At 41.2% G+C, this 25,187-nt stretch overlaps 1 protein-coding gene across 4 annotated transcripts in view; it reads right to left on the bottom strand.

Annotated features, from left to right (window-relative positions):
- Window positions 1-25,187, bottom strand: part of LOC149780753 (stimulated by retinoic acid gene 6 protein-like) — a 205,759-nt gene that overhangs the window by 41,793 nt on the left and 138,779 nt on the right. For 2 of the 4 annotated variants that reach the window (XM_089937825.1, XM_089937828.1), the window contains 6 exons: window positions 7,475-7,566; window positions 6,976-7,084; window positions 6,403-6,535; window positions 5,228-5,385; window positions 4,879-4,927; window positions 4,177-4,294 (listed from right to left, as the gene is read on the bottom strand). In XM_089937825.1, coding sequence (XP_089793951.1) covers window positions 4,177-4,294; window positions 4,879-4,927; window positions 5,228-5,385; window positions 6,403-6,535; window positions 6,976-7,084; window positions 7,475-7,566 — 659 coding nt within the window. The remainder of the gene's footprint in view (window positions 1-4,176; window positions 4,295-4,878; window positions 4,928-5,227; window positions 5,386-6,402; window positions 6,536-6,975; window positions 7,085-7,474; window positions 7,567-25,187) is intronic. The other 2 variants (XM_089937826.1, XM_089937827.1) reach the window with 2 other exon arrangements.

The following is a 25,187-nucleotide window of genomic DNA, read 5'->3' as shown; positions in this document are numbered from 1 at the left end:
TTTACGCACTACTTGAACTCACACATTTACGTTGTAGGTGTAAGCCGTCGTTCTCAGTTTTCTGGAAGTTCGTTTTTGCGTTTCTCAGATGTGATACTATTTTTTATGGACCGAACGAAATTTCTTTTGGCGTGAATCAGGACTCGTGGTTTTGTGGCATAATTGGAGAGCATTGATTAAAGCTCAGTTATGTCGTCTTCGAAATCGCTGACACGGATTTGAACTAAAACTTCAGGTTTTGTGTGAGGCGATACGGTACATCATTGCTTTTTACTTCCTCAATGAAATCGTTTCATCTTATTGCAAAATTACATTTGACTAGGTTTCATACGCAGCAGGTCCATGTATATAAGGAGAGTGTCTTAGCGTCAGAGTATTTATTCCGCTCTCAAACGATCAAGAAGATGGAAGAGTCAGCACAGATCGACCTGCTGGTCAAATATTTGCTAAAAGTCGTACGAAAGCATAATTCACATGCGAAAGTGGCAACAAAACTTACTCTTTAGATCGTTGATTTGATGAGAGTCATACGAAAGTGTGTAAGTGCTAATGAAGTTTGCTATATCTGCAAAGGTAAATGGGTATTTGTCTCCAGAATACCTGCTTCGTCTAAGAAAGAGAGACAAAAGTCAAGATACCTAATATCGTTGTCAGGAGAAAGGACACTGGAATTCAGAGTGCCCTACGAGAAAAGAGAAGAAACAAAAACAAGACGAAACAGAGAAGAGGGATTCAGAAGAAGAAGAAATTGAAGATGATGAAGAACTTGTGCCAGTAAAAACATGGAAATGGAAAAATTGACAATGTGAGCCGATGCGTTGGCCCTGATGTGAAATTTCATACTACCTTCTAAAAGAGAATAGACCAGAAAGAAAACGTAAGTGTCTCTTGGTCTTGACATTGTATAATAAGGATGGCGTGTTTTGTTTTTACTCACACTTTATGAAATTGTGCTCTTTCACCTCTCTCTATCCCTCTGGATCATGTTTTAGTTAGAATTGAAATGGAAGGATGTTTTCCTTCACGCACGCTCTTTAGGCATGCAAGTCCGTAAACAATAGTCAGTCTATTCGTCCATCATTTTGTGTCTTGATGTTTCCTAAATCACACACTGATGCCATAAAATAACGGGTTAAATGGGTTTTGTAGTGTTGGGAGTGGGGGTGGGTGGGGTGTAGGTGTTTGGCAGAGTTGGTCATTGCAGGTGAGGGCTTAGGTGCTTTCAAAAAACTTTTTCTTCTTCACTCTGTGTTGATGGAATATAATGTGTTATTTTCTTCACTCTCTGTTGATAGTATATATATAAAGGGTTATTTCTTCACTGCGTGTGGATAGTGTATAATGTTTTCCTCTTCTTCCCTCTGTGGTGTGCGTGTGTGTTTGTGTGTGTGTGTGTTCGCGTACGTTGTGTAGATCGCATATTTGGTTGTTTTTCTTCTTCTTCCTCCCGAGTGTGGATAGTATATTTGCGGTTTGTATGCGTTAGCGACGTTGTGTGGATAGTATATTTGGGGTTTGTATGCGTTCGCGTACGTTTGTGTGGATAGTTTATTTGGGGATTGTATTATCTCCCTTCTGTGTTGATAGTGTATTTGGGGTTTGTATGCGTTCGCGTACGTTTGTGTGGATAGTTTATTTGGGGTTTGTATTATCTCCCTTCTGTGTTGATAGTGTATTTGGGATTTGTATGCGTTCGCGTACGTTTGTGTGGATAGTTTATTTGGGGTTTGTATTATCTCCCTTCTGTGTTGATAGTATATTTGGGGTTTGTTTTTTCCTCTTCCCTCTGTGTGTGTGTGTGTTCGCGTACGTTGTGTAGATCGTATATTTGGTTGTTTTTTCTTCTTCCTCCCGAGTGTGGATAGCATATTTGGAGTTTGTATGCGTTAGCGACGTTGTGTGGATAGTATATTTTGGGTTTGTAAGCGTTCGCGTACGTTTTTGTGGATAGTTTATTTGGAGTTTGTATTATCTCCTTCTGTGTTGATAGTATATTTGGGGTTTGTATGCGTTCGCGTACGTTTGTGTGGATAGTTTATTTGGGGTTTGTATTATCTCCCTTCTGTGTTGATAGTATATTTCGGGTTTGTATGCGTTCGCGTACGTTTGTGTGGATAGTTTATTTGGGGTTTGTATTATCTCCCTTCTGTGTTGATAGTATATTTGGGGTTTGTATGCGTTCGCGTACGTTTGTGTGGATAGTTTATTTGGGGTTTGTATTATCTCCCTTCTGTGTTGATAGTATATTTCGGGTTTGTATGCGTTCGCGTACGTTTGTGTGGATAGTTTATTTGGGGTTTGTATTATCTCCCTTCTGTGTTGATAGTATATTTGGGGTTTGTTTTTTCCTCTTCCCTCTGTGTGTGTGTGTTTGTGTGTGTGTGTGTGTATGTGTGTGTGTTCGCGTACGTTGTGTAGATCGTATATTTGGTTGTTTTTTTTTTCTTCCTCCCGAGTGTGGATAGTATATTTGGGGTTTGTTTTTTCCTCTTCCCTCTGTGTGTGTGTGTGTGTGTGTGTGTGTGTGTGTGTGTGGGTCTGCGCGCGTATGTTGTGTGTGTGTGTGTGTGTGTGTTTGTTCGCGTACGTTGTGTAGATCGTATATTTGGTTGTTTTTTTTTCTTCCTCCCGAGTGTGGATAGTATATTTTGGGGTTTGTTTTTTCCTCTTCCCTGTGTGTGTGTGTGTGTGTGTGAGTCTGCGCGCGTATGTTGTGTGTGTGTGTGTGTGTGTATTGGTCTCTGTTTGTCCCTATAAAACTCACTTTATCCCTATCAGATACACTCTACCTACCTACCTACAGTAGCGCGTATTCAGGTCAGCCACTTGCAACACTGTTGCCATTTATCCCCTAGTGTTCAGTACAGTGACGTCACTGACGCTGGAAATTTTGAGACTATAAATATCGACTTGGGGATTTCCACATTTTGTAGCTATACATATATACTAGAATTCATAAACAGGAACGTCACTCAAGCTGAGGCTATAAAAAGATAGTGGGATTTTCCAAAGGAAAAACCCACAAGTTGGAGCTATAAATAGATAGTGGGATTTCATAGGAATTTCAGCTGATTATAGATACATAGGTATTTATCCACGATCGTCACAGAAGTTGATATTGTAAGTAGTTACTAATTTTATCCATTTTAGTCTAAACCATTGTAACTTAATTTTCGGGGATATGTTTATTTTCCTTTAAATTCTGGGACAATTTCGTCATTTTAACGTTACTTTTAGTCACATCCATTTTGTCGTTGAGCATTTCCTTGATTATAGCTATTTATAGCATCATTACAATTATGCAAATTTTTGAACACCCCTGATAGATTTCAGGTCTTGGTAATGCTTTATATATAAATCTCACGCTTGTACTAGTGTATGTATGTTTCTGTCTCTGTTGTGTTTGACCCTCTACCATCATTGTCCCTAGACAATCCCACCATGTTCAATTCCCCTTGACGCTATACAGACCCACCATGTTCAATTTCCATATGTTAAATTCCCTTGAGGCTATATCCCCCAGGGGTTTCCGTAATGTTAAATTTCCCATTGTCCCTAGACAGTCCCACGATCTATTCCCCATGTTAAATTCCCCTTGTACGTATATCGGCCCACAGTTTTTTCCCATGTTAATTCCCCTTGTACGTATATTAACCCACGATTTTTCGCCATGTTAAATTTCCATTGTCGCTAGAGTTGCCCAAGGGGTCTTGTAATGCTAATTCCCATTGTCGCTAGGGTGCCCCCATTTACTACTAACAGCTGTAAAGTATTTATCCTGCAATAAGACTGGTGGCTGTTGTCACCTTGTAAATGTTTGTGGAAACCACATTGGCGGAGCCTCGAAATAACAATCACTTTGGCATCCGTGTTCGCGTCTGTATGTCTGTCCGCACCCTAGATTTACCGTAGTGTTAAAGTATTTTACGTTAATTTTATTTCAATACACTTTTATCACACCTTCCTTGGATTTGGATTATAGCTTGGAGGCTGGTTCGAAATGCAGGCCATAGCCAGCGACCAGTTTTAAAAAATAGGAGGCGATCTTTATACAAAAAGAAACAAAACAACGTACCAAAATATTGGAATTTAAGGGGAATGGATTTATCATCAACCACGATCTTTATCATTAGAGAAATAATGTAAGTTCATACACTGAAAGTTCCATGCACTTACAGTATGGCCTTGATCGGGCTAAGAAAATCACCATTCAGCTTTCCAGTTATGGGTAAAACGAGAAAAACTGCCACAATTACTCCAAGGATGGTAAAAGCAGCATATAGAATTATAAATCCTGCAATAGAAGTCATCATTTATATTAAAAGTAAGTCATTGGTAGTGACAATATTACGATCAGATGAAATAAGTAACTTCTGACTCAGACAACAAGTGGCAATGGCAAGTCATTTTTATGAGGTATGGAGTTTATACCCATGAATGATTTTAAATTGTTTTAAGAACTGAACTTCATATCTGCCAGGCTTTTTTTCCCAACTGTATCTCTCTCGTAAATATCTTTTACTTTATAAATTAAATGTTTCGTGTTCCAAAAATCTCGCAATCTCTTGTTCTCGTAAAAATAAAATAGAAACCGGAACGTCTTGATTGTACATATTGTTTACATAAATGTATGCATGTATTTGTGTTTAAAATAATGTACTTAAAATACAAAAGATAGAGATAATAGCAATATATCCAAAATAAAATATAAAAGCAAATAATAGAAAATCCTTAAAATATACAGTCAAAATGTGTAATATAAATCGCATTCCCTCAAAAATTTTTCTGGCAGTACATGATCAAAATGTTTGTTCACTGAGTTGAAAGATAAAAACAATGATTGAATAAAATGAAGGTGATCAATTTGTTAGTTCTTACCCCATAACATATATGCAATTTGTGATCCGGAATAGGTTAGGTTTCGTGACTGAAAATAATAATAATAATAATAATAATAATAATAATAATAATAATAATATACAAGAAGAAATGAAAAGGAGGAAAATTATGATAATAGCGATCCTTTCAACTCTTAGATTTTTCTCTGTCACTCGCAAAGTGTGTAGGAATTACGTTGGAACTTGAATAATAAAAGACTGCAATAACAAAGAAAATCATACTGCACATCATACGTTGTTTGTTTCCTTATTTGTTTCCTCATTCTAAGTGCTCATTTAGCTGCATTATAAATTAAAGGTTTTTGTAAATATACCCGATTATCACTTACCACTACAGACGATGCACTATTGTTCTCCTTTTTGACCAAGAATTTAGAGTAGTCTCCCTTGTAAAGCCTCTTGATGTCTGCTCGATAATTCAAAAGGATCCCAGTTACATTGACCATGGTCACCAAGCCAGACAAAACCAGGCCAGTGGCAGACGACGCTAAAAAAGAATTTGCTCTGAGGATCCGTGGAATGTTTTCTGAGCCTGACAGAAGATACTTGATGGAAGAACAAAATGTAAAACTTACGCAGCCACTGATTTTGCACAGAGTTATATTTTCTTCTATATTTTAATGGGTTTTATTTGTTGTTGTGGGGAGTGTGTGGATATTTTTTCGGTGGGTGGGTTGTACTTTTTCTTACAAAACAGGTGATACTGAGTTGGCATGATATGTATTCATTTTTACAGGCTAAATCGTTTGTACAAAAATGTTTTTCATTATTTCCATTGTTTCTTGTAATTTTGTTTCATGCAAAGAAAAATCAGTGGCGTACTAAGGGTAAATGGCGCCCGGAGCGACGATGATAGCCCAAAGGGCGCCCAGTCCGCTCCCCGTTAGCATGTTACTGAGAGAAATATAACAGAATGCGAATAATTGAAAACACTTTCCATCAAAAACTAAACCTAGCTCTGCAATTACTATTCATCCCAAAAATAATCTTTCATGTTCGAAGTTTACAAAAAAAAATTTTGGTGAAAATTATATAAAATCTTTACTATCATTCAATATAAGAAATTATTATAAATATTTTCATGGTGCCGATGGCAACTCATTTGAAGACATAATATATTATACAAACACGTTGTCTAAAAGTTATTTAATAAATAAAACATCAAAAGATAATGAAATATTGAAAAATGCCTACTTGAATTTACAGGCATCAGGATGCGCTAAACAATCAAAATCTTACCCTTGCAATTATTAGATTGATACACAGACAATTGTGAGAATTACTGAGACCCAAATAGCTCGCTAACCAGTCGTTTTTTTATATTTGTTCAATGATTACTTTTTAAAGTTTTGGGCTTTTTATGTTAACAAATGTCCCTTTATAAATTAGTCCAATTTTATGTTTCGTCCTTTCAGTCTTTCGTCATTTTAATGTTTGATATTACATAGGACACGTTATTTTTTGTCTCCATTTTTTTTCTCTTTCAACTGTTTGCCATGCACACCTTTTAATCTCGTACCTGCAACAACATCAACTAGAGAAATAAGTAGATCGTCATTACTTAAACCAAACGATTTGATGAACTCTTTACCGCTCTTGACCACGTCTTTTGTATAAAATATCCAGGTAATCGCTACCTACACAGAAGAACATAAAACATGTTATTAATTTTGCAGCAAGGCTTTAATGCTACGTATGGAACAATTAAAAATACATTTACCTTATAGCATAGAAAGCACATCGTGTATTTTTTTATTATTATTATTTACTGTATGATTTGTAATTCACCTACCCTAGGCTTGTCTTCACTACGATGAAATGAAGTCAGAATGAATCTAACTCTAGTATTCAGATCGAAGGCAAAATTCACAGTCTGGAGATTTCTCTAACTTCTGTATAAAAACAGCGTATGCAATTAATTCTTTGATTAACACGTTTCTAAATTACTGTACACACTTTCATTTTAATACTGTAGATTATTTAACTCTGTTAGTGACCCGGAAAGTGAAGTTTACTTCCATTAAAAGTTAAAACAAGTTCAACTGATCAAAGGTGAAAGAGTTAATTATCAACTCACCTGGTATATACATAGTAAAGCAACAGTCAATGTTACTATTATCTTGGATGAATATCTAAAGGTTGGATCCATTTTATAAGTATATATCTTCAGTACATTATCCACATCACTGTAAAATAAATAAATGAAATAAGTCCACCAAGGCTAAAATGAAATAAAAATCAAAAGATATATCTTTTGCCATCTATGTTTCAATTCTATATATTTGTACGTTGAATATACAACGACATATATAGAAATGGTGAAACTTAAAATTTAAGAACTTACTTTATATTAACAACGAGCGTTCAATTTTTTATATCCTGTTTTAAAACGACCCGCGAGAACATGCGTTCGGCATTAAATGTGCCAATATATTGGCATCTTCGTCTTATTAAAAACAACTAGGAAGTACCATCAGGATGAAAAGACAGGTATGTTCTAGAAAAAAGAACAAGAGGAAACGTTTACAGGAGTAAATTTTTTAAACATATTGATTGCAGAGAGACTGTATACTCACGTTACATTGTTGTCAATATCTGTGACCGTTCTTTGTCCCCTAAGTAGAAGTTTCACGTGCTCTAGTTGATTTGGCTGTGCTAGTTTTCTTCTCTACAAAGTTAAACTGAGATAAATTTACTTCATCAAGTGGAGAGGATGTGCTAGTGGAAATGGTTTCGGTGTTAGTAATTGATTTATTTTTTTATTAATATATTTGGTGGAACTAACAGTTCATCAATTTCGTGTCACTTTTTCAGAGAACTAATATTTTAAGATGGCAGATAAATTAGTCAGTTTTCGTTTGTTTCTTTAGCAAAATATAAACTTGCTTTAAAAGCACAAATTATTTTGGCACTGCTTGCAACTGATCTGAAGATCTGCTAAATATATTTAGTAACGATCAGGATGCTCACAAAATACTTCTGTTCTATGACACGAGCCTGCAGGACACGATCTATACAAAAGCCATAAAATGTAGGCCAGACTAACCTAGTTTTGGTGCATGAAACATCTTTAATGAAAACACACACACTCATTTCTCTCTCTCTCTCTCTCTCTCTCTCACACACACACACACACACACACACACACATTGTAACTATGATAGCAGTAGGTGAATTGATACTGAAATTAGGGGCCAGACACGATTATTGTTGATCAGCTTTATCAAAGAGGTAATTGTGACCCAGTTTTAATGTGCGACACACGCTCATCGGAAGATACAGCCACAGAGGAACTTGTTGACAACGTGCGAAAAGTTAGTAAAATGACATTTTTTTACAGAATGTTGCATGAATGCAGGAAAGTAGGTCGGAGATTACCCAGGTTCATTGCAATACACACCCTCATCCCAAAATAGGACCATATTGCAAGTTTGAGGTCAATAAACTGACTGGTATAAGTGTTACGGTTCGGAATGAGGACAAACGTATAGATAAAGGTGAATAATACTACACTACGATTACGCAGCACCGCTTCTTCCTTGGGGCCCCGGGTAACAGAGTGGTCTAAGGCACTTGCCTTTAGAGATCACTGGCATCTCACCTCTGTCCGTGTCGATTCGAGTTTCGAATTAGCTAGCATGGGTATGTAAGAAAAATTGCCAGTAGCTTTCCGTAGGTATGTGATTCTTCCAAGCATTTTCCCCGGTAATTTCTCCACTAAAAATACATTGGTCGCCATGTAGAGTCTGTCATGTGCCGTAAAATGGAGGTAAACCCACAAAACGCAAACGACATCTTCCTAATTAAACTGTTTTTAAAACTTCTTTCTAATTCTTTCGTATCAGCTCGTGACTTTTTAGATCATCTGAAGTGACGAGTTGTGCATAAGGTTGTAGAAATGAGGATATTTGTGACGAGGTATTGTACAGATACACAGCATTTATGGGGTAGGGGAAATAACTTCTTTACTTTAATCAAATCTAAATATAGAACTTTTATGAAGATACTTTTATATAGCAATAAGCCAAACTTATCCAACGTGAAAGTAAAATCGACGTGAGTTGACATCAGTTGGATGCAATAAGCATTAGTGGTTAAGAAATCATTTCAAAATGTTGAATCATAGTCAATCGCCGTTTCAAAATGTTTTTCTAGATACTGAAGTCGCAGTTACTTGCCTTTGTTGGATATCTTTCTAAAGCAATTAGAATAATGCCCAGAAGTAAACTGAAATTATAGTTTATGCAGGGACTCGTTTATTTGCATTATTCGTCTTATCCAAAGACGAAATTATTCTGTTGTGAGATTTAGTATAAAATGCATCACACGCATGTGCATTGTTCTGTACGTAGCAGTATATTTGCTTAACTAACAGACGCTTACATTATGTTGCAAACAGACCTACCACATCGACCTACAACATGTCCCATGATTATCTTTGGGGTAGGGATTTTACTGTAAAATGTTGGCGTCACTGTGCATGCACCATCCATTTCCCGTCATCATATGATCGCTTGGGCACGAAAGATTGCTAAGATTTTGGGGAGAGGGACGGGGGCCATCCTTCTTCGTAGGACGATGGATATGTAGTAGACGTTGGTGATGGCTTATTAGTATTTGCTAGAAATATTTTGTTGACTAAAACTCCTATTCTAGAACGACAGGGCCTGCCGGAAGTGCCACAACTGTGTTCTGCGAAAGCTAGAGCCTGGTTGATGGACTGCTTACAGCCTTCTTGTATGATGTTTAGTTGTTCCAGCCTCAGTTGTTCGTGATGTTATACTCCAATTGTCTCAGCTGCTTGCCACTAAATTCGATAGCGACGTTGAGATAGTTTTCATATGACGCTTACAGACATCTTGATAGCTGAGTTTTAAGCGTCCGATGGGTTTCAATGCATTTATAACTTCGCTGTAAAGTATGTCCTTTAGGACGCACCCATCTTACATCACGTGCACGTGTCCGAGCAAGGGCTGCCGTCTCTATTCAAGAAGTGCCATTTTGTCAACGTTTGTGACCTTGTCGTTGCATATGGTAGCAAAGATGTCACGCATACAGCGAAAGTGGATGCTGTTGAGTGTCCGCTCTCAACGACTGTCGGTATTCCATGTTTCGCTGCCATGCAAGAAGATACTGAGAATTCTGGCATGAAAGATTGTCATCTCAATCTTGATGGCAAGTTTGTTAATATACCAGATCCGTTCTTTGTTAGTTTACCAAAGGTGGTGGTCGCCATTCCAATGTTAGCGTGAATTCCTTCGTCAAATCACATCAGTAGTGAAGGGGGATACTTTACGGACAATGGGAATTAGCATTACAGAACCCCTTGGGACACTTTACGGACAATGGAAATTTAACATGGCGAAAAATCGTGGGACACTTTACGGACAAGGGGAATTAACATGGGAATAAATCGTGGGACACTCTACGGACAAGGGGAATTTAACATGGGAATAAATCGTGGGACAATCTACGGACAAGGGGAATTTAACATGGGATTTTTTTTTTTTTAAATTTTTAAAAAAAGGGGTAGGCAATGGAAAGGCTATCTCTTTTCGAGAAATATGGGGGCCCTGAAAAGGGCCTTTGGGTTTTCTTCTTCTGCTTCTAATTTCTTCTTTTCCTCCACCAACTTCTTATTTTATCTCCAACACTCTTTCTCTTCTTTTTTTTCTCCTCCTTCTCTTCTTTCTTCTCTTCCTCTTCTTCTTCTTTCTTCCTCTTCTCATTTTCTTCTTCTTTTTCAATTTTTTCGTTCCATGTTCTTATTCTTATCTTTTCCTCTTCATCCTCCTTCTCCTCCTTTATTTCCTTCATCACACCACTAATCTTGTCCTTTGCTTTTCTTAAGTTGTTAATTTCCATCTTTACACGATGGGGACTATAGGAATAATGGTCTTCAACCAGTCTTATTAGCATCTGTTCCATTATTCCTAAGTTGTCTAAAACGTCTTGCAAGGTTTGTATTTTGTCCATTTGGTTTGACGCCATCTTCTTTTTATTTTTTGCAGAATGGTTTGAACGACGAACACTGTGGGTTCTTATAGTGAAAGCGCGAACGTGAAGGAAAACATCCCCCTAAAAAACATAAAATGGATCTTACCTAGATCATGACCCAACAACGCGCGGACGTGAAGGAAAACATCCCCCCTACTTTTTTCATATAATAAAACCCTAACTATACTCTTCACATACGCTAAGAAACCCATAATCTACTATTCACACAAACATACCTCAGCTCTTACTAACACTAACACACAAAGACATACACTTCCACTATTAATTAAGAGTTAGTGTTTATTTTCACACTACTCTACCTACACACATTGGCAAATTAATAGTTATTTCTTTTCTAGAGTATTGGGTAGCCCTCAAAAAGGGCTGTTTTTTGAACTCCTGATGCACCTATCTAATGGTTGCACCTTCCTGGCCTGGCGCCGCACACGCATCTTCTTCCCCAGTCTTCTTTCACCTTTCTTTTGGGGAGCGCAGAGGGAGGATGATTCGCTTCAACACCCCAATCCTCTGTCTCGGGAATATTGAACGACATCCTCTCTTCTCTTTTCTTTTCCTCTTCTTCCCTCTCTCTTCTCTCCTTCTCTTCCTTCTGTATTCTTGCTTCTTCTACGATAGCCTCCGCTGATAGTTCGTTTACTATGCGCCTGGCATATTCCAGGTGCATCTGGAGTTCTAACAGTTTCACTATTCTGCTATTCATTCTTCTGGCTGTGTTGATCAATCAACAAGGGTAGCTAGACTGCCGAACGAGTTTCAATTTATAGTGAAAGCGCGGACGTGATGGAAAACATCCCCCTAATAACATAAAATTGATCTTACCTAGATCATGACCAAAATCAACAACAACAACGCGCGGACCTAAAAGAAACACTCGCTCACTTTTTTATGCTACCCATCGCTATTGTAAAATTTTTATAAATCACTTCAATAGACTATCCACATACGCAAAGCAATCCAATCTAACCCAAAATCTACACCTCTAACAGCCAAAAAAAAAAAAAACAAACATCATTTTAATCTACTATCCACACCAACCTATTTTATCACTTACAAACACAATCACACAAACACACAAACTCATACCCTCACATTTTTTAAGAAAGAGTTAGTGTTTATTTTCACACTACTCTACCTACACACATTGGCAAATCGATCGTTATTTCTTTTCTAGAGTATTGGGTAGCCCTGAAAAGGGCTGTTTTTTTTGTTTTGCTATGGCATTCTTTTTTAGTTTCTAAGAATGCGATGTCCTCTGAGGATAGACTTTCTGGCGATAGGTCTGCTTCTTCGGAAAGAGAAGAAGAACTCTTTGGTGTCGATACGGCAATCGACAAAGCCTCTGTCAGCTTCAGGTTGCTGCTGCTGCTGTTGCTGTTGTTGCTGCTGTTGCTGCTGTCTCTGAAGTCTGTACTTCTCTGTCCATTCTTCTTTTTCCCTGTTCATTTCTTCTCTGAAGAGCTCTTCTATCAGGTCTTCAGTGATTTTTAACATTCTCACATTCTCTATTTCTTCTGGCTTCGGTATTAGACTGTGTCTGACCCTATGCAGATTCACGTAGGCTTCGTTGAGCTTAGCTAGTTTGGAGCACATCTTCTTAGGAGGATGAGTCGACAATGGATGGCTAGACTGGGAACAACCCGGTTCTTAAAGTTAAAGCGCGGACGTGAAGGAAAACATCCCCCACACGGTTTTTTCGAGCCGCAACGTTCATGAGAGGGATAGTAAGAAATGAAAGAGCATCAATCCAACATTCTTATAGCTAAACAAAAGACAAAAGCATTTTTTCTAAACACAACATTTTTTTATTCAAAAATCACTTAACACTAAACAACAACATTTTTAACAATAATCCAACACTATAACATCAAACAATTTTTTTCAAATCACAAACATTTTTTTTCTCAATGGACAATCTACTTTAAACAGGGCTGACAACGTTGTGAATGAAATTGTGATTTCCACTGTTGGAAATCATTAGGCCATTGATGGACGCTACGTTTCCTAGCTTGAGACAAAAGATAAGCATAATGGTCACAAAACCATCGATCTACTTTCACATCGTTTCTAGCAGAAGAACGAGGATCGAAATGAGTCACTAAATGTTCTAAGGAATAGCCCAGGCTGCGATGATGCAGAAAATACACACAGTACTGTCCACACACCAAGGAATGTGTGCCTTGTAATTTCACGTTATTGAATCGGGTGGTTTGAGCATTTCTTCTCATAAAGTCGATGATATCGTCTTCCAAAGGGGGCAATCCATACGAATCGAAATATTCCACACATCCTTCTTGAGGAAAGTAGACGGCTACCCAGTGGGTTCCTGGGAGATGACTGTCGTCCGTGTTGATCACGTAAGCTTGATGGTCTTTAGGTTTGCGATGAGGGAGTTCATCTTTAGCACAGACGACAGGATTCCAAGAAGCCGTATACGAACTGTGGTTCAAAAGGTAATAAAGTTCCCAGGTATCCATTGATTTGTGTTTGTTTTCTTCTTCACAGGTAATAATAAGTCGTCAATTCGATCCTGACTTTTTGCTTGAAAATGTCTGACGAATAAACGGTTATTCGTTCTGTTTCCTCACTCTGATTCAGGAGAGCTTCGATACGATGGATCTCTTGAGTGGTTAATGGTGGACAAGAATGTTCACGCAAGTCTTTATACCACTGGTGCAACACGTCTTTGTTCGAGATGAGACTCCAAGCTTCGTCCAGATACTCGTCCAATTTTTCTTCTTGACTTAACATCAGGCATTTATCGTGTTGAATTTGACTGGGATGATCGTTTTGACATCCATAGCAGTTTTTCTTGATCAATTCTGTTATTTTGTCGACCAAGTGTTTGGCAAAACAGCAGACTAAATGGGCTTCTTGTTCTGGCCATCTCGATTTCATCATGATCACTTCTTCTTCCACAGTTTCCTCACATTTCATGTCCAAAGTTTCTTCACTAGGTAAAGAGGGATAACAGTCTTCCATGGCTTTCTAATAATCTAGAATGACTTCTCTCAAACTGTTGATTTCTATGGTATTATCGAATTCTGCATACAGGATGACGTTCACTGTCGCTGGCAGAGGATTTGCAAACTGAAGTTCCACACGAATCTGGCCAGATTTTATAGGGTGGAAATGTCCCTCGTCGCTGCCTTGGTCTGGAGTGAAATCGAAAGCCCACAAAGCATAGCCTCCTGCATAATCGTCGTAATCAATGCCGTGACTGGTGTTGGTTCCTAACTGTCCGGTGGCTTCGTACAGGGACAAGTACGATCTCAAGTAATTGTTGTTGGCAAAGTCAGGTTCGAAAGGTCGGGTACACAAGGTCTTGCCATCGCGACTGACTTCGATTTTCTTCACGATGAAGTGTTGAAAGTTGAAAGGATTTTGAGCGAAGGCTCCGTTGAAGGCTGAATTCAGGACCATACCAAGGATTAAACGCTTGGGTAACTGTCCTTGGAACAGATGATCTTCGGTTATGGAATGCTGGTTAGCGGGAATGGTGAACGTTTTCACTTCCACACGTCGGATGGGATACTTGGCGGTCGTTCTGCTCAACGTTTGACTGATGTCGTTACCTACTTTGGGTAACACTTCCACGCGTCGTACGTAGAGTTTGGCCTCTAAAATTGTACTTTTAGGAGCCTTAGCAGTCTCAGCCTGCAAATGGAAAGCGGTACTGCTGCGATTCAGTCTCAAGCGAATATTGACTCCGTTCAGCAAATATTTCTCTTGCAACCACATGTCCAAATGCAAACGATCCATCAGTTCTAAACTTTTCTTTTTTAAGATTTTGTCTTCTCTTGCCTCAAAGCCTTCATTGCTTCCATCCGATTTGTCGAACTTGCCCGGTGTGTCAGTTGCCCACAGCACGCAGGCATTGAGATGACTATCCTTGGCATCTGTTCCGTACGTCAAGAGATTTTCCAGGTAGGCACGGTAAGGGTAAGTATCCATGCTGCTGCTGATTAGTTTGTTATTCAAGTACAAATCCACTGAGCTGAACAAGGAATGCATGAAATTGTTGACGGGAGCTATTTCGTTAGGGTCCTCTACTCCATTACCATCCTTATCTAGAACTTGGACTTTCAAGTACAAGTAACTGCTATTCAGATCGATGTAATCTTCGGGCTGTCCTTTGATTTCAAACTCGATGGGAGCGGAATCGGTCAGTGAGGAGACGGGATGAAATTCCACCCATTGGGATTCTTGCATGGTCATCATGGTGGGGGGCATGGCAAACAGATCCAGTTCCGTCTTGGAACAGGCGCAAGACTCTCGGTGCATCATTTTTTGTTGTTGCTGTGTCTCAATAATCGAAAACGTCTAAGTCTCGAACGGTTCTTCTTTTCTTGGCCTTTCTCGCTTGAAGTCTGGTGAAAGGGTGTTTTCTTCTTCGTCGTCTCTTTCTGCCTTGTCCTTGCTGAATGCCTGACTCGGTAGCGTGCAGGGCATTTATAGGTGTGTCTCGTCGGCCTAAAATGTCTTTGCCCGTTTGCAGCAAGACATTTTTGCCTGCCCTCATGAAGGCTTCTTTAGGGTTTTGTTTGTCGATGATGACATTTTGGAGAAATTCTTTGCCTTGCGTCAGTGCCACATCTTTCAAGGCGTGCAATCCTCGTGTCACCATCGGTTTCAACACCGGGGCCACCGAACGAAAGGCCGATTTTAACATGTCTCCTAAACCGTGTCCTCGCTGTCGAGCCACCCCTTGGTACACTGGATACATGACTTACTTACGAGTCGTGAGAGAACCGTTTTCGAAAATGGAGTTTCACCGTGACTTTTCCTTTGGTGAATGGAATATTTTGTCCCAGATCTCCTTTTATAGTAATGTTGACCGTGTCCAAATACGACTTGCTGACCGGCAAATAGTGAGGATGGACAAATTCGCGGTGGACGTGGTAAGTGTTTCCACCTTCCTCGTCAGCGATTGTGGCAGAATCCACTTTGAAAGGAATGACACGCAGTAACGGTACGGAGGTGTGTCCCACCACGTTGTATTCCACTACATCGGAGTACACAAAGATCAAATTCAGTCCTTGGTTCAGTTCTACCGGGGTATTAAAATACTGGCCAAAAGTCACGTTGTCGTAAATGATTGGTAATTCGTTTTTTTCTTCTTTTAATTTCTTCCTCATCTCCATGTTACCGCCCAACATGTCAAACAATTCAGGACAAAATTCAATGGACACGATTTTACTTCGCTCAAATTTCATCAAGAAGCGACGAGCTACTTTGTGGTACTCCATGGTGACACTTTTGTTCTTGACAATCTCAAAAGCTTTCCCAAACACGCCATTAAACCTGGAGGCTATGGCGCTGACCAAATGATGACCACTGAAATAATAGCCTGGGTGAATGAACAAGTGGTAGGTGTACGTTTTAGTTTTGTCATCATAGGTTTTACTGATATGTGTGCTACTAGTCTTATCCAACTCATCTTGCAATTGTTTGTCATGAACTTCCACCTTAAAAGTATTTTGCTGGGGAATGACATTGTGGACTTGGGTTGGGTGAATCATTTCCACTAAAGCCACTTCCCAATGGGCTTCGTGATCTAAGGGGATGGCTTGAGGTAATTTGGCTGTGTAACAGCACAACGTGTTGTTGGGAAACACCTCCATGGAACTGTCACTGGGTAAGGTTAAGTAAAATTGGTTTTGGTGACTCATAATTCTAGAGTTCTGTGGCTGTCCGAGGGGTTAGTGGATGTCAGAGGCGTGTCTCCGCCCAAAATGGGGTTCTGGTTGTTGGAGTGGTGACTGGCACTGGCACTGGACACAACGTTCCCGTTCGAGGAGAATTTCAGGGAGGGATTGGGAAGCAGGTAACCGATGCAACTGCTCAATAAAATGGTCCACAATTGTTTGTCTCCTTGTTGCAAACTCAAATTGGCGATGGCTGCCCCGATGACACAATACACCACGAAGATTTGGCAGAAAAAGACGATTTGCGTTTTAGGCACACGTTCTCCACACCACACCCACAAGGGTTATTTTTGTAAATCTTGCATAGAAGAACTAGGGGAAGAAGGAGTGGTCGACGTAGCTGCGTCTGCTGCTGTGTGAAAGGGCATGATGGTCACTTCTTCTTTTTATAGTCGATGACTTGCGAAGCGTCGATCCAAGAATCGAAACTGGGTGGATATCCTTTCCAACGTACTTTGACTTCTTCGACACGTCGTTTGCCCACTTTACGGGTTCTGCGTTCGAGAATGCTTTCGATGTCGTACACGTCGTCTTCTTTTTTGGTGACACGTTGTAACTCGGGCAAATAAAACGTTCCTTTGAGTACTTCTCCGTTCATGTCTTCCAATTTATAGACGGCAGGATGACTGCCATGTACTCGTCCAGTGACGCGAAACAGTTCGGTCGTCCAGTTAGGTAAGTAACCTTTGTCGAAAGTGCGTTTGGTTTTGCCAATGCGCACCCAATCTCCTACGGTCAACTCTCCACTTTTCTTGGGGACAGCCCTCGTCGGGGACGTACCGAACAGACGCTCAAACACTAGCACTTCGTTGTCGGGAGTCACGTCTTGCGGGGCACGTCCGATGCTTCGATGGTAAGATTGGTTGTACGCTTGCACCAGGTGCGGTAAGATGTCGATGTACTTCAGAGTGTGGTGATGCGTAAAATATTTCCACATGCGTTCTTTCAAAGTGCGTTGAAAACGTTCCACGATGCTGGCTTTGGTTTCGGGATTCTCGGTGGTAAAAAAATGAATGTCACGTTTCTTTAATTCTTTTTGGAAAGCTTGGTTCAGAAATTCGGTGCCTTTGTCCGTTTGCCATCGAAGAGGGCGACGACCGCTTTGTTTCAACACCCGTTGCAGGGCTCGCACTAACTCGCTGCTCGATTTGGAAGTCAAAGGCACGACCCAGGCAAATTTGGAAAAGACGTCGATGACACAAAACAAATATTTGTAGCCGTGATTGTAGCTGGCCAAATGAGAGACATCGGCTAAATCGGCTTGCCATTGATGATCGATGCCTTCCACTCGGGTGCGACTTCTGGCAAACTTGCGTCGAATGGGTTTGTGTAAAGTGTAGGTAGCTTGTTCTTGTAACAATCGTTGTACTTGAGGTAAACGGAGACTTTTCAGTTGCGTTTTGGCAGCACGATACAATTTTTGAACTCCTGCGTAACCTGCAGGATCCGAGGGATCGTAGTAAATGCTGGCTAAGACTTTTTCCATTTTTTGTGTTGGTGTGTTAATAAGTCACCCACTCTTCGGTGATGCTACTTTGGGTGGGACGAAAGGGTGGTTTGGAAACGGATTTACGTGTCCGATGGGCTACGGGAGTAGAAGTCGAAGGTAGTGGTGGTGGTGGTGGAGGTGGCAATGGAATGGCTTTGGTTTTCTTTTCTTTTTTCGCTTCTGGTTTCCCTTCTTTCTTTTTCACTTCTGTCGAAGGAGGCGTGGACATCATCTTTTTAACCCAAGCTTTCATTTCTTCTCGTTGGGGTGTGGGGGACGGGGTCAATAAGGATGCTGCAATCTTACTCGAAATGGGAGCTGCTGACGGTGTTTGAAACACTTCGCGCGTCTCTTCTTCCTCAGGTCTTTGTGGGGTAGCATCTCTGGTGACGGTTGGGGATGACAGTAGTGGTGGTGGTGGTAATGATGATGATGGTGCTGAACTTTTCATCAAGGTCTTAAAATCTTTCAGAGTGGGTAGAGCTGTTTCGTCTAAAGCTTTCTGGTGAAAGAGTTGCATTCGTTGCAAGAGTTGACCGTACTTTTGCGATTTTTCTGTTTCGGACAAATCTTGGCGATCCATCAAGGACTGCAATTCGTGTTGTAACTGGGACATCTCGCTCAAATTGGGATTGGGAGGTAAATGCGGGGTGCGTTGTTCTTGCCACCGATGGTATTCCATCCATCGTTTGTAAGGCACTAAAGCTAGTTTTCGTCCTTCCATGGGGTTGTCAGCGGTCGATTCTGAGATCTTGGAACTTCCGAAGGCCTTTTTATCTTGCTCCCATCAGTCCTCCCAACATGGTTCCCAAGACTCCTTTCAGTATGGGGCCTAACAAGAGAGGTAAAATGCCTCCACGTTGGACCAACATCTTCTTTTTTTGACCAATGGGAATTTTCTTTTGAACCATTTGGCGAAGAACGTGACGATGTTTGCCTAAGCATTGTTTCTGGTGTTTGGACAAAGGGATCGTGCCTTTCAAAACGTTCAAACAACATTCGCACACGGTATCGATGACGTCTTTGGAGGCCGTTTGAATGAGTTTTTTTCGTAGGGGTGGAGAAGCTTTGGACAGGACAGATAACAGGTCCCCATGTTTGGCTAAACGTGGTGGTAGTCCTTTCCTTTTCTTTCCTTGGGGTTTTCTGGAGGGTGACATCTTTGAGTCTTCAGGAGCACCAAAAACACTGATACCCCCGACTTGGTCACAGGCCTTTTTATACTGGAACGCGTCGCCACTGATTGTCTTTACGTTTTATCAGTTTGAGGACAGGCATGACACGTCGTGCAGGGGTACGTAACGGACTAAATCGAGCCAGTTCTTGCTTGGACAAATCCAGTAAACTTTGTAACATGCCCGATCTTTCATGGACTTTGATTTTGGGAGAAGGTACTTTGTGAGCAGCAGCCACTGCCGCTAAATTGGAAGGTCCTGCCACTGGGGAAGTTCTTTTTGGGGTCATCGACGGAGAAGTTCTTGGTGTGATCAACGTCTCCAAGTACTCTTCAGTTCCTGGTGACATCAACGGAGAAGTGGACAAACGTGAGGCTGCCGGAGACGCTGTGGCAGGTCGTGGTTTGCGAGTGTAAGGTTGCGTCCTGGCCGAAGTGCCTCTCTTGCGACTAGTTTTCTTCTGTGGACTTTTCTTTTTCTGAGGACTTTTTCTCTGTTTCTTTTTCTGGGGGCTTCTTTTCTTTTTCCGGGGTGGTGTGTCTGGTAAGAGGAGGGTCCTGCCACTGGAGAAGTTATTCTTCTTGGGGACTTGGTCTTTTTCTTTTTCTTCTTGGGGCTTCGTTGGACTTTTGTCTTGGGGATAACTTTGGGGGCATTAGGATCCCATCTTAAGAGTGAGCGAATGATGACCCCTCCTAGAGTACCGCTCCCTCCAGGTTTCAAAATGATTTGTTTTTTGGTTTGAGTGTCAATGCGGGGATCGGCCAGTTGGACCAAAGCGACTTTGTTTCGATCGAAAAAGCGTTGGGTTTGATGAGGAATCTGAATGATTCCTTGGAGTAATTGACGTGCCGTCACCGTGAACCATCGTAAGACTTCTTTGAGACTAGCTTCTAAGACACGAGCTCGTGTTTGTGGATCTTTTTCTCGACTGATGCCATATAAGGCACGAATCAATTTGACGGGAAGATGCGACTGAAGGGACGTCATGTTCACACTGTGTGAGACAGACGAAAAAGGGTCTGAGGTTTTTATAGATTTTTTTCATGGGGAGTGAAATGAAGTCGAGGACGGAGACGTGTACAGGACAGGCCCTCCGTCTTGGCACCAGTGGTGAAACAAGTGGGTACGAAATCGCAAATCCTCGGGAGTCGTAGGTTTCAAATCGACGAGTAAATAGGCGTGTGGCGTTTGAGTGGCATCGTCGTACGCCTGAGTCAGCCAAGGCGTTCCTAACTGTTTGGCTAAGACTTGCACTTGCGATTTATCTCGAGGGCTTTTAAACAAGACCACGTAATGCGCATTGAGACTGATGGTGCGATGGGCTTTACTTTGTTGAAACAAATTTTGAGTGATGTAAACGACACTGGCATTACGGTGATGTCCTTTGCGCGTAAACCACAATTTAATTTCTTCTTCGTCTTCTCCTAACATGTCGTCGAAAATGACCAAATGGGTTAGACGGGAGTCAGAGACGATGCCATCGTCTTCTTTAGGAATGCCTTCCACAAACACGATGTAATCGCCTTGACTTTCTCGCAAGAGGCTTTACGCCGATTGCCACTCTTTGTAACACCACACGATTCGTTGAGGGGGTCGATCGATCAAATGATGTTTATGTTCGATCAAACGTTTGACGAATTCGGTTTTGCCTGAACCGCTAGGTCCAGCAATGAGCATGTTAAAGGGATGGCGAAGATACAAAGCCTCCCAACTGGCACGATCTAAGTGTTCGTCGATGACTTTGACAGTAGAGGAAGAGGGAGCAGAGACAGCAGAGGTAGCCATGGTGTGAGAAATGTCACTTGTGACACGAAAAACAAACAAGACAAGAGTTTATATACTTTTTTCAGAACATGTTTATTGAATGTTTTTTTTCAAACATGAATACGAAAGACAAAAATACATAAAAGCCAAAGGCTTAAGTACAAGGATAAAAGGCACATGATAACGATGAACGTGGAATAAAAACAAGTGTCTGTACAACAATCACATGTTTTGGGTAATGTTCTAACCAGTTCTATAGTAAGGGGTAAGGTCACACAAGTGTCCTCCCGAAAGGGTCTTTCAGGCCTGTCCACGACAGTCCTGTCCTGGGTGACGGGTTCTTCTGGCACCGTCACTAACACGGGATGAAAAGTAACTTTTTTCCTTGAACAACTCTCGTGCATACTGGGCCACTTCTTGGGTCCAAGCCTCAAAACCCCATTCTTTCCAGGCACGGACATCTGTCCAATGGGGATGTAAGTCACAAGCTACACACACATCGTCATACACGTCTTGGGTAGCTAAAAGTTGACGAATCTTTTTTTCCTGTTGAGGTCGAGAAGTATCCAGATGAAATCGCAAGGCTTTGAGCAAAAGGAGTTTTTCGTGACCATTTAAGGCCATGGAGGTGGTAAGTACTGATCGTAAAGAGTCCACAAAGAATCGGCTGGTAAACGAAATCCCAGAAAACAAGTCACTAAGACACACACCACTTGTCGTCCCAAATTGAATGGATACAGTTCTTGTAATAATTGATGGTAATGATCCACGGTTTGAATATGGTCATTGAGTTCCTTCCACGGAATCTGTTGGATGCCATGTGACATAAACCGTGGCATGGCAGCCTGTTTTTATATTCTCTTTTTTTTGGATGCAATACACGTACTTTCTAGCCAGAGATCTTCGTTCTCCAGTAGGGAATCTAAAACTTGCATACTGTAACCGAAACGTCAGAGTTCGTTTAGAAGTTTCGTCTTCCGCTAAGTAGATTCCACGTAAAATATGTTGGTAATCCTTTAACTTGTCTTCCTCAATGTATTGCTGTAGGTGAATCTCGAAGTAACCATAATCATGAACATGTCGATCATTAGCGACCTCAAAGTTTTGAACAATGTCTGACCATTGAAAGAATTTCTGACGAATCAGTTCTCTTATACCATTCAGGTACCAGTGGTTAAAGATCTGGTGACGTATCGGATGCAATTGTTCTTTACGTTTCACTTGTATTTTGACCAGCTCTCGGTAAATGCGTTCTCTCAACTCCACAGGCAAAGCACGAATGTTCTCTTGTAAAGTATCCATGAATAGGTCATACTAAATCCTCTTTGGTCTGACACAAGAAATGTACTGTTTGCACAAACATGGTTTTAATTCATTGTCGAATCTAAATCGTTTCACCACTAATCTACACATTACAATTCGTTCAGAAGTTTCCTCTTTCAACAAGTTGACATTGCGTGAAAGATGTTGGTAATTCGTTAACTCTTCCTCTGGAATTCGATGCAGTACGTTTACAATGTAGTAGATAGAATCGTCAATACCAAACCATTCCTTTTTATAACCAGGAGGTCGTTGATCAATGTCTGTCCAATGGAACACTTTCAACTCAATCAGTCCTTGTATAGCCTGAAGGTACCAGTGGTTCAAACACCGGTGACGTAACGGATGCAATTGTTCTTTACGTTTCACTTGTATTTTGACCAGCTCTCGGTAAATGCGTTCTCTCAACTCCACAGGCAAAGCACGAATGTTCTCTTGTAAAGTATCCATGAGCAAATTATTATGGTAAGAAGTTACTTCAATGTCTCGGTCCCACTAAAGGTAAGTAATGACAATTCGGTGACCATCGAGCATGTTCAACGTAGGCCGAATCTTGCGGTTCCCAGTGGTGAAGTGACACACCGCAACTGAAGCACTTGACTTTATCTCCTTCGCCCAAGTAGAAAAATCCGGCTCTGGCTAATTCTTCGGGGGTCGGTCCTCCCAGATACTTTGGCCATTTTCCTTTGAACGATTGAAGACGATTTTCAAAGTCGCAGTATTCCGACAAACGCACAGGGAACGAATATTCGTCTTTCACAGGTTCGTTTCGATGAGGGTTGGGTGACAGGAACAGGAGTTTGCTCAGGGCTGGATGACATCCGTAGGGAGGTAAACGTGAAGGTCGACATTCCCCTTTAAACCCGGTAAAATGTCTAAGAGGACGAGCGGCATCGCTTTCGCATCCCTCAGGTTTGACACGTACAGCATCACTTTCCATGACAGGGGCAGTGAGAACAAAGTTCCCATGATGCTTTACGGCATCGCTCAGGTCACAACGTACAGCATCGGTCCCATCGCAAGGCTCACAATCGCACTCGTCTGCAAACTCCGTTACGCAATTACAATGGTAACCACATGGACAATCGCAGTTTCCTTCCGGACATTTTCCGTCGCAATGCCTGGGTCTTATCCATCCAATATTAGTCACACTAGAGGAAGATACAACTTTTTTACAATCCCCAAACTGAAACGATGTCTTTTTCAAAGTATTCATCTTGTTCGCTCGGTCTTGGTAGTCACAATGAACTATCGATCTTGACCATAGCCCCCTTTTTATACTAGTCGCAATGCAGTCTCCAGCTTGTACATCTTTCCTTTTTTACGTTTTTTATGTCTTGTTTCGGAAGGTACCGTCTCTAAGGTACCGTCAACATTGTACCGTAGTGTGATGGGTGGAAAGGCCATAGAAAGGTAAGGGCAGTGCGGAGACCATCGAGTATGTTCCAGAATAGCTGAATCTTTATAGATACATAGATCCATTCGTAACTTCAGTCCGCAAGCGAAACACTGTACCTCGTATCCCAATCCTGACTCAGGTCCTAAGTAGACAAATCCTGTTCTAGCTAAAACATGCGAAGAAGGTAATCCTTCCCTATCCGTAGGCCATTTCTGAAACGTGTCCAATCGACGGGCACAATCACAATAGTCAGGTAAGAAGACTGGAAAATGGTAGGGTTTGAACTTGGAGTTCTCATCGGGTTTCTCACTCGATTCTTGCTGTGGCGAAGTCATCTTTCTGGTGGGTGGCTATCCTCTTACAACCAATGTTTTATACCAACGTGTCCATACGGTAAGGTGAAATGATTGGGAAGTCGCACTCGCTTCTGGTACACGATTTGATAAACTTTTTCCAAAGGTCGACTGACGATGTGGTGAGTGGGTAAACGTACAATCTTGTTCGGTTGATAGGTGGTCACTTTAAAGTTTCCATCCTCTCCCGATTGCAAGGCTTCTTTCAATATCCCAAAGTTGACCACACGACTGGTACGATAATTCAGAGTCAGTCCTTTCACTTTGCACGTCGTGTGCACTTCTCCTTGTTTGTCACGGTATTCGTAGCCGTAATTTTTGGGACCGCCACTGACGAAACTTAGAATCTTGTCGTCGGGATGCTCGTCTGTCCAGGCTCCTAAACGGTCTCCTTCGATGTTAGGGTGATGTTGAATCGGGTGATGGATGTAAATGCAACTGTCCGTGTCAAAGTACAGGACGCGTTCTTCTAACAGTTCTAAAGCTTCGTACAATTTTAAGCGAGCATGGGCTGTCACGTAAGCCGCAATGATGACGTTTCCAAAAGGGTCGTCTTGTACAAAGTCCAGATCTTCTTCGTAATTGACCAAGATTAAATTCTCTCGAACGACGTCCACGTGTTTCATGTATTTGGTTTTGTCGTGAATCATCTGGAAGTAGCGGGAAGGTTCTGTCAAATATTCCGTCTTGGGTAAACACGGTCGTTGTGCCATTTTACCCCACAAGCAATTTAACATCACTTTGGCAAACGATCGCCTGCCTTCGTTTTTCTCGATGTGGTCTAAAGTGATGCCTTCTTGTTCGTAATATTTCTCTTTGAATTGTATTTGGTCTTCGGGAGTGTGACACCAGGAAGGATAGCCGCTGGCTTCTTGCTTCAGTTTCAAAAAGGCATCCACGTAGTCAGCGAAAATGCCTTTCTGACTGGGGTCACCCTTGTGGTATTGTTGTGTCTTGGGAAAGTGGCAAATTTCGTACACTTCTAACAGTTGGTATCCCATGTCCAGAGCTTTGAACAATTCTACGCTGACCCAGGTTCCCGTCAAGGCCCGTTCTTCCTGGC

Source organism: Sinohyriopsis cumingii, chromosome 16, assembly GCF_028554795.1.
Source record: "Sinohyriopsis cumingii isolate HCF-2022 chromosome 16, ASM2855479v2, whole genome shotgun sequence".
Classification (NCBI taxonomy): Eukaryota; Metazoa; Mollusca; class Bivalvia; order Unionida; family Unionidae; genus Sinohyriopsis; species Sinohyriopsis cumingii.
The sequence above is the reverse complement of the archived record's forward strand: the minus strand, read 5'-3'. Positions and strand labels throughout refer to the sequence as shown.